This window comes from Perna viridis, chromosome 13, assembly GCF_037379345.1.
Source record: "Perna viridis isolate PV_CMFRI_1.1 ecotype Kerala chromosome 13, ASM3737934v1, whole genome shotgun sequence".
Taxonomy (NCBI): Eukaryota; Metazoa; Mollusca; class Bivalvia; order Mytilida; family Mytilidae; genus Perna; species Perna viridis.
In genome coordinates, this window is record NC_142457.1 from 32,133,288 (window position 1) to 32,152,793 (window position 19,506).

General features: G+C 34.5%; 1 protein-coding gene across 1 annotated transcript; it reads left to right on the forward strand.

The window, feature by feature from the left end:
• The first annotated feature begins 3,086 nt into the window (after positions 1-3,086).
• LOC148600347 (uncharacterized) lies at positions 3,087-3,476 on the forward strand. Its single transcript, XM_088558136.1, has one exon. It carries the CDS (start codon positions 3,087-3,089, stop codon positions 3,474-3,476), a length of 390 nt encoding a protein of 129 aa, XP_088414262.1.
• Positions 3,477-19,506: the final 16,030 nt, after the last annotated feature.

Below are 19,506 nucleotides of genomic sequence, written 5' to 3' on the forward strand. Positions count from 1 at the left end.
CCCCACTTAGTCAAAATATCAAATCAGGCAATGAAATCGGTATCATTTCAAAATTATCTCGTACAGACACTATGACAATTGTTGAATATAAACTCTTTTGTCTCGAATCATGAACCAGCAAAAGTAGTCAATATGACCAATCTATCTTCATAATTATCGTCACAAGTTAAGTTAAGTGCAGCTCAACTGATGGAGCCACTTAAACACAAATTTCAACAAACAATACCAGCATATCTACAGGTAGTACCTCATATTGTGGAAGTGAAAAAAGCACCACTGATAAAGCCTTGGTCATTCGTAACAAAGATCAAACCGAAACGGATGCATTATGTAAGAATCTGAAACAAACCCAGACAAAACTATGAAAAGTAGAATCTGAATATGAGCCCTCTACATCTTACTACCTGCAAGGCATATATTGCACAACAAGAAAATAAGTGTAGAGAACTTGAAGGTTCAAATAGAATACTTAAAAGTAAGACACATATTTTAGAAGATAAGTGATAGACCTGTTGACTCAAACATTCTTAAGATTCAGCAAGCCTCATTTGGATCTGACATTTCAATGTTCAACTCCTATTAAAAGATCAGAGGATTGACAGTTAGAGTTGAAAAATATCAGAAATACTTGTAGAATGGACTCACTAAAACAATTCCAACAAAACATCAAGTTAATAATCATAAACCAAAGAACATCAAAATGATAATCGATCAGCCAAAATTCCTCAACCCTCAATGGCTGTTATGTTCACTGAACCTCCACCGCCTCTACCTCATGTACACAGACCGCCTGTGAATGTGTTCCCACAACTTCCAAAACAAACAGCCTCTGAGAACGGGGAATAAGAAACAACAAACGAAACTGAACTTAACTCTGATAATGGTGCAGAATTGAGCCACACTTCCTGTGGGAAGTAAGATGTACCAATAGGGAGAAATACAAATACTGTACCTTTATCAGCATCTATCGACAGTGGAGATGAGCAAAATATATCGGGTATCAATGGTGCCAAAACAGCAATGATCCCATAGAATATGACAAGAACAATAAAGTATCCAAACATCTTACTAAACATAGTATAGAGACTAGATATGAAAATACTAATACCACACTGCTACCAAACCAGCAGCATTTTTTATCACGCCATTAGCCTCAAGTGAAATTCTCGTGCACACGGCATGTTCACCAACTAATGCTGTCACCACAACAACCACCACTGAACCAACATCGCACAATTCCGATCTATATAATGATGCCATTGAATATGACATATCGATCTTATCCTATAACATCGAAGGCTTTAGGGCCGGTAAACCATATTTAGAAAAACTTCAATGTGACACTGGTATCTTAATCCTTCAAGAACATCGGTTATATGACTTTGAAAAATCTGAGCTGCGGTTTTTTTACCAGCATTCCGGTGTCTTGTCTTGTCGGATGTGTGGGTGAAATGGATTCGATCTCACCACTTCAACGTTCGCGGGGCATGGGTGGGATTGCCATCTGTTACAGAGATAATCTTAGTAATAGCATAGAAGAAAAACCGGATGGATCTCCAAGCAGAGCAACTGCCAAGATAACTGCGACACCTACACCAATAATTCTTATTGGAGTGAATTTGCCATGTCGGGGTAAAGCAACTGCTGACCTAAAATATGCGGACTGGCTTGATGTGTTAAGAGAAATCATACATAAATACAGGCCAACTTTGAAATAATAATTGCCGGAGATATTAATGTATCTCTGAATAGAGATTGTCCCACAACAAGGGATAAACTATTGATCCAATTTATACAAGATGAGAAATGTGTAAACCCGCCAGCTTCAAGCAAGCAGTGCTTTACCTATTTTTATCCAAATGACATCAGTAAGATCCAAATCGACTATATCATTCAAAGTTAATTTGAAATCATTAGTAACTACAAAACACTTGAACGAGAGCCTCTTAACACGTCACAACATGATCCTATTTATGGTGCCTTAAGGGTGAACCTGGATATTTTGAAACCGGATGATGAAGTATTTATACAGAGCAACAAAATAAACTGGGAAAAAGTTGACATTGAACTTTATCAAGAACTCGTCTCTACTCCCATTGAAAACTTAGAACGTAGTCGCAATCCCGTAGAGTCTGTAAATTCCCCCCGTGCAGGTCCGGGTGTTAAAAGAATAGGCTTGCAGCAGCGCTAAGCTTGTCGTAAAAGGCGAGTAAATATTGCTCATAACCTTAGCCGGGGGCTAGGGCGCTTTTCCCACAGAGCAACTTGGATGTGTGCTCCAGGTGGTGGAATGGGGTACACCAGGCGTGTTACATGCTGGGGTTGTTAGGCTATAATACGGAAAACCTGGCCGTAAACCATAGTGGTGCACCGTGTTGGGAAAGATGCCACGTTCCTTGCACGTTAAAGAACCCTACTGTGGTATTCTTCCGGAGTAGGATCCATAGGGCTCCGCCACAGGAGGCTAAATTGCCCGACCCTACCCACCTCTCCCTATTTCCAGTGGCAATCAAAATTTGTCGACCCCATTGTCCATGTGTCCCACCCCTTTTTTCATTTCATCAACATTTCATGTTCATTTTATCATTCCTTTCATGTTCATCGTCTGAATATAGCTGAAATATTGCTGCTCGGACGTTAAACCCCAACAAACAAATAAAAACTGTAAATTCTCTCTTTCTGCAGTTGCGTGATACACCAGTTGTGTGATACACTCACTACTGCTTCCAGTAGATCAAAACCAAAAATAAAAGCCACAAAGCGGTGGAAACAAAAAGGCACTTGGTCACCTGTAATCAATGAGGCATGTCAAGAGAGTGAGCTATACTTCTGGATATTGAAGGAGAATGGTTGACCAGCTGATCCATGCAACGAACACTTTAAACATATGAAATAATAAAAAAAGAACCTCCGTAAACTACAACGTCAGTACGAGGCAAGTAAAAGGAGATCAAAATATGAGAATATTATGGCAGCCCATGAGGGAGATCAAACCATCTTTTACAAACTTATAGGTGAGCAGATACAAGATGGAAACAGGGGAACTACCTACCTCACTGTGAATGAACAAAATCTTACAACTAATGATGAGATTCGTGAAACGTCGCAAGCCTCCAGATAGTTTAGGAGTAATGTCAGAACATTTAAAGTATGGCTGGTCTAAACTACTAACATTCTTAACAAAACTGACCAATCAAATCTTTGACAAAGGGCTGATACCAGGTAAGTTTCGAACTAGAACAGTAACACCTGTATTCAAGAAGAAGGGTAAAGCGTTTCATGATCCTAACAATTATCCTAAGATCGCTGTTGCTAGTATTAATGGTAAACTGGTGGAGAAACTACATCTCCATTCAGTAACAAATAAGATTGCCTCGGGACAATCTAAACTTCAACGTGGTTTCACAACTGGTGTATCATCTTCTAGGGTGGCATTAATTGTAACAGAGCTCAGAGCAGAGGCAAGAGATAACTGATCTCCCGTATTCTTTGGATTTTTAGATGTGGCCAAGGCCTTTGACAAAGTTTGGCATGGATCAATGCTGAGAAAGATTTTCCTAGCCGGAATTAATGGAAATGAATGGATTATGTTGAATGAATGGTATAAGGACTTAAGGTCTCGAGTAAAATGAAAAAAAACAGTCTCTCGAAGCAATTTCCTTCCTGCATATAAGCTGTGTTCATTAATCCACTCCTTGAATACTGTGATATTGGTAGTTACATAGATGCAATCTATTTTGGAACCCCTAAAGTTGCTGATGACCTTACACTAGTCTCAAATTGTCCAAATGAGTTGCAGACTATGCTATCAATACAGGAGAACTATGCAAATCTACAACAATACTCTATCAAAAATGAAACTAAATCAAATGTGCTATGTGTTTCCAACAGAGATACCAGTAATTATTCATTCAAGTTAAACGACTATGAACTCCAAGAATAAGACACAGCTACACATCTTGGAATAACAAGGGACTCTAAATCAAACTTTGATATATCCAGTATTCCAACAGAGAGAATCATTATTGCTAGAAAAGTTGTCGATGCATTTATGGGCACAGGCCTCCATGGTATTAATGTATGCAATCCCTTTGTATCTGTGCGCTTGATAAGAACCTACACTGTGCCTAGATTAATCTGTGGGCTGGATGTCACTCGCCTGAATACAAAGATCTAAATAATCTTGTCAGTTATTATAAGCTACTACTTTAGCATATCCAACATCTCTCAGATCGCTCTGCAGACTGTGCATCATATATACTACTTGGTGAATTACCGTTAACTGCTGAACTGCATAACAGAATCTTAATTATCATATGGAAGTATCTGCAGGGATTATAATTCAGTTGAAAATCAACTTGCCTGGAGGCAACTTTCTATTAAAGACAGTAAATCTCATAGTTGGTTTATTTTAGTTAGAGACATACTGGTGCAATACAGTCTCCCGTCAGCTTTTGAACTTCTCTGGAAAACCCTATTGGAAAATTTACCTGGACGTATATGGTTTACAGATCAGTTGATAGATACTTGAAAAAAATTGAAGGATGAAGCAAAAAGTAAATCATCGCTAGGATATCTTAATGTTGACAATCTGGCCGCTGGAAAAGTCTACAATGTATGCAAATGAAAGATATTACTTGGATTATATATTCTTCAGTCAAATCGTCATAAGTTCAATCAGTTTGAGGTAGAACTGACATGTCCACTATGTAGAGATGGTGGGGAATATCGACTACATTTCATTGTGACCTGTACGGCACTACAATATGTCCGTCAACCTTTTATGCAGTCTTTAAAACTTTAAACTGCTTGAACTGGAACAACTTTCTGTAAACAATGACAGTGACCTACTCCTGCTCTTACTTGATACTACCTTATTTCCTTATATCTCGAACATTTGCCGTAGTGAAATTCAAACTATCAGTATTTGACTCTGCTATACTCTGCATATTGCACGCTCAAACCTGCTAGCTGCAGCAATAGCTTAGATATAACATTTGATATAATAATTTGAATGATGTGTAGTGACTTTAACTATATATAACCATGTACACACATATATAGAGTAACCTTTTAAAATAGGGAACATAACATGGATGGTTGGTTGAGTCTCACCAGGGACTAGAGTTACTCTCTAGTATATTGTAGTTTTACCGAAATCAAATTATAGGTAGGGATTTTATGCAGAGTCATTAAATATAAGTTCCTGACCTGCAGTTCTCCAGGAAGTGGTGGAATATACATAAGACAACAACAACAATGTCAGCGCCCAGCGTAGACGGTAACTCTGACAGTACTGGAGCTAATACAAGAAGATTTGCCGATAAAACTAATTCAGAAATCACTGAAATTAGTACGAAAAAGGATGCTGAAAACACACGACAAATGACAGACCAAACGCTAAGACTTTCAACGAAATATTTACGAGAAAAGGACTTGTCAGTCAGTTTAGAATCCGTAACACCTCAGAAGTCAGACCTCCCATTCTATCGAAAGTTTACACTGAAGCGAGAACAGAATAATGAACTGGTATCAGAGGTCATCTTTGAAAACGTTTGGCCATGGACTATGTCGTTTAAAAGGATGGAATTTAAGTCCCTGTGAAAAGCTCTAAATCACCCCAAATGAATTAAACTTTTGTGCATGTACATGTACGTACAATTATACTCCTACCTTTATATTATCAAAATATAAACGTACATTAAACAAAATATTTTACACAAAAACATGAAGGTAAATTTTCTTTCTGATATCACTGAAATAAGACGATTTAAAGAAAACATAAAATAGAACCTTATGTAATAAAACAATTACGGCGCTTGAACGAGATCAGTTTGATGTTTTATGGAGCAAAGTACAACAATATTGAACGAGGCAAAACCGAGTTCAATATTGTTGTACTCTGCTCCATAAAACCTCATATTGATCTCGTTTAAGTGCAGTAATCGTTTACTATCCAATCAATCATCCTTTCATATTTTTGGAACTGAAAGAAAAGATAGATTGAACCGGCTATTTCAAAGAATAATCAAGGGAACCAAGGTTATAGCGGTAATCAAAAGAATGTAATCCAGGGACAAAGACCAGACATGGAAAACAGACATACACAACAAAGAACATGAAGTAATTAAAACCATACATACAAAGTAACAAAAGCAAATGAGCAACTCCGACTCCACTGAAAACTGGGAGCATGGGCCAGGGGCACCGGTAGGGTAAGCGTCCTCTGCTTTTCTAGAAACACCCGCCGAGTTGCTCATAAAAAGTCAAGTCCGCGGTAGACAAACGAGGAAAGGAAAACTATGACACGTTGAATAAATCAGTTTTCATGGTGCTGATGGATACACCATAAAAAGTCAAGTCAAATTACCTTAACTTCGTTCCAATGCATTTCAATAAAAAGAACATGTCCTTTCTTCAAGTAAAATCATGTATTAATATTTCTTGTTGTCAGGGCGAAAAAAAAACGATACTCTTTTACGATTTTAAATTACATGAGAAAATAAATTATACACGGTTGTCTCATAAAGATTAAATACTAGTTAATGAAAACACAGAAAACACAGGCACTATCGGATGCCCACATGGCTGATTTCAAATAGGAACAAGCGAATTCTCATATAAATTTATGTTTTTTTTTTTCAAATTGACGAAAATGCATGCATTAACTTTTATTGCTCAAATTGAATACATTTTCAAGGGTTTTCTTTTTTAATATCATTTCCTTCGCATCCGTGTTTTAATTTCAACTCAATTTTTACTCTTTTACGATTTAAATTACATGAAATATTTAATGAATAAATTAATCACGGTTAAATACTAAATGAAAACCTAGGCACTATCAGATGTCCACATGGCTGATTTTAAATGTTTCAAACAAATGCTCAACTAATAAATAAAAGTATCCACACCCAACTATAGACCTCAAAGAGTCCAGGTCAGAGTCTGTTACCCACGTAATGGCTGACACGTGCCGGGAAAACTTTGCACAGAAGACTACAAATCTGACGATGTAATTATTTTTTTTTTATTTATCTTAAAGCATTACATGCAGTTTTACATGTCCTTTCCACTGGTAGTACTTTTATTTGTGAAAAGAGTCTTCTTATTGGTCTTAGTGCTTCTTTAATGGTCTTAATACTGTAAGACCGGTCTTTGCAGTGTTTGGGCGGACCCAGTTGTGTTTCCGTTTTCGAACCAGAACATTTTCTCAAAAATGTTAATACTTTCATTAAATAGAATGAATCATTTTATCATTATCATTTGCATGATTTTTTAACTATGTTGTTGGCGCTGTCTTGGACTACAGGGTGGCAAGAAATCAAAAAGAAAGAAAAAGACGACAAATATATTATTTCTTGCTCATTTACCTCTGTTTTACATCTTTTTTGCTTACTTAGACAGAGAATAAGTGTTTCCCGGGGAATCCCTTCTGGAAACGTTTAAAAACGTGATAAATTTTGCACAAAATTGTGCAGATAATAGCTTGAAACCCCTCTCATGGTAACCTCTGAAGCCCCTTTTTAATACTCCGGTTCCGCCCTAGAATTTTTTAAAAGAATTTTAAAAGAGGATCTTAATCGCCATTCGGTGCATCTTAATACCGTTCAGAAGTCCTGAGTATACACAGGACCAAATTAAAACAATCAATTGACGTTCATCATTGTACACCCCATCACATTTATCCACACTTTGCAATTAAGTTGGTCGAGAAAACGATCTCCAAACGTCTTACACACTCGCTAGCACTGAAAACCATGGCATGAAACCTGTGCAAGTATTACGGGATTCAGAATCTGTAGCGGATGTTCCATGTTTGATGTTTAGATGCAAAACTATGCATGAAAACGCAAAATGATAATAAAAATAAACAGTTTAGTTGACGTTAATACGCCTCCGTGATACATGTATTTGTTTGACAACTGCCTTTGTAAAAGGTTTATGAAATATCACACTTTTTATTTAGTAAAAATCAGACAAGTCAGTACAAAACTACATTGTATATGAGTTACACGTATCACAATATACATGTTAAAAACATGACTGTAATTATATTCGTTTTAGTTTGTCCATGCATTATAAAATCGGATGTTTTAACTCGTTAACAGCAAAACACAGTCATACTAATCGTCTGGGGTGTAGCCGGGTGGTTTCTATGGTTTATAAGCTATTCTTTTTTGAAGTGGTGGTTTCGATGAAATACTATTTAAGTAAGATCAATTTTATTTTAAATGAGCGTGCGCATATTGGTGTCAGAGATGAGCTGATGCATGGGAGTACAAAGGTGGAAGATGTCTTTACTTACATACTACAGTAGTATAGTTATTGACCTGTATTAAATTAGAAGGGACTTCGTGTGTGTACATGAACCTATATAACGAATTGTCAATGTGTCGCTGATGCACATTTATATGTCAACAAAGACATAATATTACAATATTTCTGTAGTATTCTGTATTATATTACACGTTGTTTTTTTTTTCTAAATCTAAGGCGATCCTTACTGGGGTTAGTCCTTATATAATAAAAACCTTAATCGGGGGCATTTTTCTTTACTGCATTAATTAAGTTTTCAAAATTAAGAATAAAATACGTGTATTTAGACATCATTTGGTAGTTTAGTCGACATTTCATATTTGTCTCACGTGTGTATTGCGTCTTGAGTGACATTACACGATACTGAATTGAATTATTTAATATACTAATACTAATATACTAATTTTCTATTATTATAAATTCCTGATTTTGTAACTTTATACAGTTATTAAATGGCTTGGATGCAATAGACCAGAATATTTGTCCTGAGTTCTATTGCACGAGGCCAACGGCCGAGTGCAATAGATCACTTGATCATTCTCAGTACCAAAAGACAAATGTTCTGCTCTATTGCACCCATTTAATAACTGTTTTATTACCTAATTTGTCTATGAGATATAATAAAGAATGGAAATGGGGAATATGTCAAAGAGACAACCATTCGACCAGGAATAGGAAATTGACCGCTCCATGTTTACGAATTGGCAGACGAGAGTTACATCTACGTTTTTTGTGTGTAAATTCCAATTAAATGAAGCGCGTAAAAAAGTTCAACCAATCAAAAGGCCTAGATAAAGGTCATTATGGGGTCAGTGCAATAAACTCCTCAAGGAGACTATTGAACCGTGCAATAGTACATCGACAGTGCAATAGATCGCCCTGTCCTGAATAAATTTTGAAAATAGAGAAAAATATGCGTATATTTAATAAACAAGATAAAACCTTATAATTAGGTAATAATACAAAATATCACACATTTAGTAATATTACAAATTGAATTTTTAATATTAGAAAATGAATTTGTAATATAAGAAAAGGAATTTGTAGTATAAAAAAATAACTTTGGAATATTGCAAAATCAGTCACATTTTTATAATATTACAAAATGATTTTCTGAAATGGAAAAATTGTAGTAACTTTCATTTTCTAATATTACAAATTTGACATCTAATATCACAAATCCATTTTTTTAATATTAGAATTAATATTAGAAATTCAATTGAATTCTGAACATTAAAAAATGGTTTTGTGATATTAGATGGCAAATTTGTAATATTAGAAAATGAATTCGTAATATTAAAAAAAAACATTTTACTCATTTTGTCCACTTTGGCTTATGTCGGTGAAACACGAGAACGATTCAACAAAATAATGTGCGGTCATTCTTCGGGAATTAATACCACCAAATTCCCGACAGTTTATCATCATTTTAATCAACAAGATCATTCAATCCTCCCTATGAAAGTTCTTATTTTAGAAAAAAAAATTACCATCCTACGAACAGTCCCGTTCTAAGTCAAAACTATCGTAGGGAAGAGAGAAGTGCTGGATACGCAGACTACGTACTTGTAATATCGTATTGGTGTTATTTTATGGCATGGGAACTAAACGCGTTGTTTTGGCTATCAAATATAATCTATAACTACAGATACATAACACAGACTTAGACATAAATGCACGTGTAGCATGCAAGACAAACTCCGCATATCTCTCACACTGTTGGACATTACATCACTGCATTACCTTAAGGATGCAATGGCAACATCAAAAGGAAACCTTTCAAGTCAATATAAAAATAGCATAAATATGATGGATGAATTTGTTTGACAAAAATCCAAGACGGGAATGGAGTTCCTTCCTTTCATACACAGACCTCGTGGACCTTATCACATTAGAACCAAACTCTATTCTATACCTCTCACTCTACTACATGTGTACACTCCATTTACAAAACAAGTCTTGATACTTCTGTTTCTGAACCTACCTCATCATTAGACATGAATGACTTGTTGTCACCATTTTGGATATTGGTTTCCACAGACTCTTTAAATCAGTTTGTGTGAAAAGTCAAGATGAAGAAAAACGATCATTTCTTCCACTACCGTTTGTCAACAAAGGTATAGAGGCAGTTAATTTGGCTAACAACCTCCATCACAAAAATGTAAACAACAAAATATCCCCATTTTTCAAAGACAAATCCATACCAATTATTTCATATTCCTATACTTCACCCATTGCATTCAAAATTTTCAATTATAAAAGGCGATTTCAAAATCTCGGGATTGAGGACTACAAGGCTAAACTACCTGTCTGTTCTTGCAAAAACTCTCCATTCAAATATGGTCCTTCCGTCACGTCGTTGAGGGAGATTAACCATCATCAAAAACGAATATCTGCGTAATATCCTTTTGAAAGGTCCCAAGTACCGTGAACCACGCTCCATAAATTGGAATTATAACTTTAAAGTTCTTAAGGACTGCGCAAGAAAATTGATAAAACGAGAACATGAAGATTCTCTGTCAGAGTGGTCTAAGGCCGTGAGGTTTTTAATTTTGAAACGAATGAAAGTTTTAAGTAGGTCAATGGGTGCCAATGCTACATCGGTTTCAAAGACCCCGATGTAGCGAAAAACATTGTGCACTATACATAACAAATATGTTGTCGTACCAGCAGACAGAGCCCAAAACAACATTGTTTTATCTGCAAAACGTTTTACATCCAACGTTTATGATCAGAGGTAGACGTAAAAAATTATATCAGTGATAATACATATGCTGCTATCACACTCTTCAAAGAAGAGATTGTAGAAAACCATAAATCTTTGTTATCCTCTTTGGTCTATCTACCAAGGACGATGATTGTGATTTACCGTCTTTGTACTGGATTCCTAAACTCCACAAGAATCCATACAAACAACGTTACGTGGATCTGCAATATGTACCACCAAACCCATTTAAAAACGTTTAACTTCTATACTCACAGCTGTCAAAGAGGGTCTGCTTTCCTACCACAACATTTGTTAATCCTGTAGTGGTATTAATTAAATGTGGATCCTGAAAAATTCGAAAGATCTTTAGGAGACAATCAGTTCAAAACTATTATCAGAATATAATAGCATTAAAACTGTAATTTGTCAACACTGTATACTTTTTCCCCCATACTCAGTTAAAATCTCGACTTAAAAACATTATACATCGTTGTTTTGTTTTTTTTAAAGACGATTCACCTAGATACAAATATATAGTTCTTGGTAGAAATTCCTCATACCTTGTAAAATATAATTCCAAATCATCTTCCAAATATACAAAAGAAGATGTTTACAAAATGCTGGATTTTTTAATCGACAACATATTTGTACACTGTGGTGGACGGGTTTTTCAACAAACGGTCGGCATTCCGATGGGAACAAATTGTGCTCCTCTACTTGCTGACCTATTCCTTCACTCTTATGAGGCTGACTTTATAGCTGATTTCTATAGAGCTTGTCGAAACTATGCAGACTTTTTTTATCGCGCTAGAATTTTAACAAATAGGCTTCTGAAACAGGGTTATATTGCTACAAGATCGAAGTCATCACTACAGAAGTTTTATGGTCGTCATCATGAACTCGTGAATCGCTACGGTGTATCCATCTGCGCCACGAAAACTGATTTGTTCAACGTGTCATAGTTTTCCTTTCCTCTTTCGTCTACCCCGGACAACTCGGCAGGTGTTTCTAGAAAAGCAGAGGACGCCTACCCTACCGGTGCACCTAGTATATGCTCCCAGTTTTTAGTGGAGTCAGAGTTGCTCATTTACTTTTGTTCCTTTGTATGTATGATTTTAATTACTTTATGCTCTTTGTTGTGTGTGTCTGTCTTACATGTCTGGTCTTTGTCCCAAGATTACATTCTTTAATTACCGCTATCACCTTGGTTCCTTTAATTACTCTTTACGATAGTTATAACTGGTTCTGTGTGAGTATTTAACGACGTGTAAGATACCTTAATATTTATTAACATTTTGTCAGTTTTGTTTGTACCGGTACTCTGATTCAAACTGACACGCAACAGAGTGTATTATATGTAGTTCCACTGTATAATGTGGTATTTCACAATTTATGACACGTCGTTGAATATCTTTGTTAAACAGGCAGCACAGATCTTAATTATGAGATCCATTCATGTTTTGAACCAGTGTAAAGTGATCACTTGTTTAAACCGAGCAAAACCTTAAGTTAAAAAAAAAATAAATATTGCATGATATAGCCTGGTTTAACAAATTTCACTTTCATGAAGCCCCTGCTACTGGTATTTGAAAACGGTTAATATAAATGAAAGGGAATGCATATATCATACCAAAAGTTATTTTATTTGACAAAAGCGTAATACTTTCTAAATGACGTAAAGTAGATCATTGTGTGTATATTTAGTTACAATTGTATGAAAGGTTTATTTCTCAAGCTTAGATAAATATCACAGGCGGCTGGTAAACAAGTTGTGGAGGTCTTGGGGACAATTTCTCACTCTAACAGGTTAAATATGAGTACATGGTTTTAAAATTAGCTGTAACGTTTCTCCTTAGGACCCTGGTATGGATCCTGGATTATTTTCCCAAAAGGTACTTTTGTGAACTTTGTCTTACACAAAACACTTCCCTCAACATTGCTAGGTATACCAAGACCAAGTTCTTTCATGAAAAAACTATCACATGCATACACGTATACATGTATATATATGTAATCTGAAATATAAATGCTTGTTAAATTTTGTTTCAAAATATGCATTTGGCAAATGGTGACAATGACAAATGGTGATAGTGATTACAAATACAGAAAGAAAGAAAGAAAAGTAATCGCATGGGTCTCTACTTTGGAGATGTATGTGTCTAGATGCAAAACTGACATTTCTACTTAATTGGTTCTGGATATTAAAAACATACACATGGTGAAGTCGATGTCTGGACTTAAGAATAGATCATCAACGAGTAAGACAAGCACAGAAAAACAGAATAAGAATAACACTACGGAGGTATATCAGAACCATAATTGTATATATACATTCCGGTAAACAGAAGAGGTTGCGGTAATTAGTTACAGTATTTCAGTGGCGTTACCATAGCAAGACACAAAGATAAATATGTTGAAAACAGCGCGGAAATTTCTCCCATCAAACATTTTTCTGATTAAGTTTTCAAATACAGATGTAATAATAATTTATAATCGAAATAAGTATCTGTTTTCGATGGTTGCATGGGTTATGTATATAAAGTACTTGTTTTTATATTGAGTAAAAAATAAAGTGGACTCACAATGCAGTTTTTAGTGAGGCCTAATTGGTATAAATACCAAAGTACTCATGTACTGAATCAATTTATATCGAACGTTTGAATTTTTACGCCTCAAATAATTGTAATAATATGGTATTAAAGAAGGAATTAAAACAAAGTTGGGCGATCGAATTCAAACGTATCTAAACACAAGCTTATTGTTGTTAGTGGTTAATATTAAAAGATAACACTAATTCATCAACAAAATTTGGGGGTGTAAAAAAGCATCTTTTGTACAAATAATCCCATCAGGCCGAAATTGAATTTTATCTGTATTTCATGATTCTAAATGTTAACATTTATTTAAATAGACGGATGGAATGGACTCTTTGATTTATTTTTTAATTCACCATTCTGATTTCCGAGAACATTTACTGAACACACAACAAAACTCGTGATGCATCGTAACATCCAGTTTGCGAAATATTTAGGCACGATATTGGTTTACATGGAACACCTAGACGTATTAACACAAAACATCAAACATACTGCATAATTGAACTATAAACTCCTATTTGGCCTTTCCCAATTTTTCAAGTCGAAATTCAATTTAATGATCTCCAGGTCGAAACTGTCTGTAAAATCATTCAAACTTAAGCCACAATCAGTAAAATAAAACATGCCCTTTGATACATGTCCCTCTCAAATAGCGACATTTGTATGTTGATAAACTATATTGCTCAAGTCCTACAAGTCATCACATTGACTCCCGTATGTCATGTAAAAACGCTTAGTTTCTGGGCACCTAGTTCCAGAGACACGTACATTAACACCAAGGTCTTAAAACAAAATTTCAACAATTATGTCTATAGGTCTAAGGTATTCAAGCACCTACAGCTCTATCATTATTATAAAATAACCAAATAGCCAAATGGAATAATTATTACAAAAAGCAATATCACCAGACCCTAGACTGATACCATTCCTGAGAAATGCAATATCGAAATACCCATGCCATCGTCTATAAGCAAAGTTTCATTATTATTTGTCATCTCCGGGCTTCCGATGTCATCAGGCGGTAACCGTAATAAAAATACACGATACAGTGGGTGATAGACCAGGATGGTTTTGAGGTTATGCCACCCTTTTGTTAAGTTTAGAAAAACATGAACGACAAATATTAACCTGGAACAGAGATTGTACTGTCTGCCTGGAACCTCTTTCTTTATATAAGTTTCATTATCGGAACCACTGCCCCTTTTTGTAAATATACGGATCCACCAGGTCCTGCAAGAAATATCTGAAGTCAACTCTTTCAATTAACACTCAGCATTGCTCTTTTTCATTTCTATGAACGATGACTATTTATAATCTCGAAGGGTTTTAATTTCTAGCAAAACACCAAGTGGTTTATTATGTGTCTAGTAAGAATATTGCAGGCAACTTAAATGTATTGACTAATAATGTAATGAACGATTGGTTTATTCGAGTGAATGAATAGAAATAAACAGGTTCTGGTTCATTCCCTCTATTCCCACTATTTTAAATTAAGGTAAGAAAAGATTTTGTGTGGGAATAGAGGGAAAAGTTGTGCAACCAAGGGATTATACTGTATAAACATTGACTAATTAACCTGTAAATAAGTGTTGATTAAGGTCAGGCAAATGAAGTTTTTGTATGTTTTTAGGACCGTTTTTATGGATAAATTCAAGAAAAAGAAACAAATATAACTAAATATTTTTATTTATTTATTTATTTTATAGCACTTAGTTCACATTCGTAATATATAATTAATTAAAAGAGTAATCAAGGGAACCAAGGTTATAGCGGTAATCAAAAGAATGTAATCCAGCGACCATAACACTTCTGTAGTGATGACTTCAATACTTGTAGCAACATAACCCTGTTCCAAAAGCCAATTTGTTAGAGTTCTAGCGCGATACATAAAGTCTGTGTAGTTTCGGCAAGCTCTGGCATAACGTATAACTTGTGATATGAACACTCCATACGCATGCAGTTTAGATGCATTTGGTCATACCCATGGTTGTGGTATGCTGAGACTTTGGTTGGTAAGTTGTTAAGGGTGTTGATTGTTGCAAGACTGTTTGCAGTGGAACATTTCCAGTAAGTTCTTTCACCCCGTCTGTTTTTTGCCTGGAACTTAAAACCATTGTGGACAAGATTCTGGTTCCCAAGTCTGTTTGTAACGAATTTTGCTTGTAATATCGGATTAGCCATTGTGACTGTATAATGATATCCTTTAAGACTGTACCAGAGTTTATATGAAACAACTATTTTGGGATTGATTCAAACGGCTTGGTGATCTCAGCTGAGCAGATATTCATGTTTTCAGCTTGGGGTAGGAAGTAAACAATTGATTAAACTGAGTTGCTGACATCTCATTATCTTAACCAAGAGCAAAGTGAACAGTTGTCATTAATAATCCCTCAACATAAATCATTTATTGCCCATAACTAACCTTTCATTTTAATTTGATTTAGTTTATTTTTGTGTTAAATCTTAATATTCATTACTGAATCATATAAAAAAATAATTAAAGTTTACATTTCAAATTGTCAAAATATTTAGTTTATTTCTTTATTTTAAATTAAATTATGTAATTAAAAAAATAACACTATAGCAATATATAAGTTGAAAATGAAAGCACTTTCCGAATATCTGTTACACCCTTCATTTCGTGCATTATATAGCGAAGACATTGTTGCTTTGAGCAGATAATTCGACAGTCTTTGTGGAAATAAACCACGAAAATCCCCAAAAATCTTTCGTAACAAAGTGTTAGCCAATCACTTGCACGATATGAGTTGACTGTTCCTATACTTGGTTTACTTTTCGTTTTCGTGCTAATATATACACTCAATACTTTTAGTTTTTCGACAAAAACTATATTAATAACATATCTATGTGAAAATAGCAGCAAGATTTGTCATATAATTATTATGAAATACAGGTAAATCTAAGGTGATATTTAATTAATCTTAAATGCTATAAAAACAGATTAACTATATAAACATCTATTGTTATATGAGGAATAGTGATTTTTTTATCAAAGTGTTGAGGCACTGAGTCAAGGAAGACCTCAAGGTAATCAAAAATATTCATGTAACCAAATTGTATGCTAAATAAACAGATCAAAACTTAGTCCTTTCAAACGCTGTGTATATTTATACTGTTCGTTTATCAAAATATATTTTTGGATCTTCTTTTGTATTATTGCTTTTGGTATTCCTGGTTGTACAGGTACGTTGATGTCCTCAAACTTCCTAACACTTAGCATTTCTTACAAAATATGAATTCCACCAAAAATCACTGAGTATCAATATTCGATGAGTTTTCAAAATAAGAATGGACCCACACCTTGAAATTTTGGTTTGGAGATGCATGAAGTAGAAATGAATTCTGCAGACTGGAGTAAGTTGAACAAATGTTTAATTTCAAGAGAGAAATGCTCACTTTGATGCAGAATCTTTTTGTAAAAAATTAAAACTAAAACTTGTCTTTGTCATTGTGGTCTAGATTAGGCTATGGGTTTAACTCGTATTACCTTTCTCTAGGAATTTTCCAGTTCAATCAAGGATAAAAACTCTTGTTGTAAAAATTAGTGTGCAGTTTAAAGATCATTAAACCAAAAACAACTTTGTAGCTCATAGATTTGAGCAATTAAAGATTACAAGTAAGTTGGAAAGTCAATGGTATAGAGATGTTGTGAATACATGCATTATGATGTCTTTATCACAAGTGCATTTTGAGTTCAAATCCGTCTTTTTTTTCTCTCCAAAACAAAAAAAAACAGCTACTGAACCCATACCCCATGAATACCACTTTTTATGATGAATCACTATTGCTGAGTGGTTTATACACGTATGCCTTCAATAATGTTTTTTTGAGTGCATTTCTTTCACCTTTTTTCTGCATGATTGTTTCATAAATATGCAAAAGATCACAATATAAGTAATTCTTTTGTTTTGCAAATATAAAAGTGCTAAGAAATCAGGCTTCATGTTTTTAAAGTTTTTTACTCAGACATTTTGACATACACATTTACAGCTGCTTCATGCTACACATATATGTACCAGCACATGAGAATCATGAACTTTCTTTCACGCTTAAATAGTGTCTTAGCACAGAAATGGTCTGTTTACTTTTGCTTTCTTCTCACTTGATCTACTGAAAGGAAATCAAGGGGGAAAATCATAACAGTGTCTGATGTATGCAAAATGTTATAATGTAAATTCATGAACATATACATGTATTTTAAGCATTATGATATGGAGAAACCTCCTCTTGTTGTCATATTGTCACATGTACATATAATTGCGTGCAAATCAGGCAAAAATAAGGGTTGGGTGGTTATAACAGTACCAGGTTTTTACTGGTTTTTAAACCACCTGGTCAATATTCCCACAGTGATCAACACTGCTCGATTGAAATTTTGCAAACAATATTTCTGTCATTATTCATAATTTTTGTCCTACATTAAAAATGTTATATATCGACTACATTTCAGTGTTCTTAGGTTTTATTCTTTTAATTTCTCTATCAGCTGTATTAACATTTCTTTCTCTAAAATAATTCAAATTTATCTGAAATAATATAACAAACTTTGCAAAAATGTAGAATGTATTTCATGTGCACATCTTTGTTTAAATAACTATTTATAACAGGTAACACCAGTAAGAGTAGAACAGATTACTTTTCACATGTCCTTGTTAAAACAACATCCCCTCATAACCAGGAAGATAATAAAAAGTGGTTTGAAATAATGAGTTTAAAACAATAAATTAAAGTCATTTCATTTACCAGACAAAAACCCTCTAAATACAGAAAATGGAAAGATTGCTAAGGTTATTGCTTTAGGGCATCTTCCATATATGATTTTAGTTACCTTCTTATTTATAATGATGTTTGGACCCCAATTTCAAAATCTCTGGATCAATCCTTGAATGTTGATTTATTTATGAGCAATTAATGTCACATTGTAAAGTAGAAAACAAATTAGATAGATGTATTACTATATTACAAAAATCATAATTTCATGTATGAAATCTTTAATTGATACTGTACTGCATATGTCAGTAACTATAGTTAGATTAAATGCACATGTATTTTTGTAGTTTTCAGTGTAAATTTCTTGTTCACAGACATACAAATTTAAACTGCGAATTTTGCTAAGAAATATGACTACACAGGCAAAATTATTTCACATGACTTTCACACGAATTTCACATGAATTTCACCTGAATTGAGCAAATAAACTTAGTGACAGAGTTCACGTGAAATTCGGGCGAATGGAGCCTTCACGTGAAATTCATACACAATGTTCACATGAAATTCGTGTTTAGTGAATTTCACATGAAGATCATGTTAATTTCATGTGAATTTCACATGAATTTCACGTGAAGCTCGATTAACATGAATTTCACGTGAAAAATATTTGCCTGTGTACACTGTTCTACACTAGCAATAAAAAACATTATACACTAGTTTTGGACATTTTAAATAACTGTGTACATACAAAGTATTTGAATAAATAATGTATACCTTCACCACCTACCTAGTACATTGTACATGTAAGAATGTCCATGAAATCAGCTCCTAAAAAAAAGGTCTACTTTTGGATATCCTTGATATCCAACACATAATTTCTAACATAACTGTATCATTCTTGTGTCATGACAATCCTGTTTCTTACTTTATGATCTGCATTCTAGATAAATGTATCAGGTTTATCTTGACAATGTACTAAAAAAAGAACCCTACTGATAATCAGTTATGACTTACATGGAGTCATGTACATTGTATTACTATTTCTTTAAATTCCACACTGTATAGTACATGCAAAAATCTATATCACATGCAGTATCAACAGGAGACTCCTATATCAACTCAGCGGCGGCTGGGCCACTGGCCCGCGGGGTGATA

What these genes read in the sequence shown, in the direction of transcription:
- LOC148600347 (XM_088558136.1), top strand. Translation starts at nt 3,087, where the DNA reads ATGAGATTCGTGAAACGTCGCAAGCCTCCAGATAGTTTAGGAGTAATG.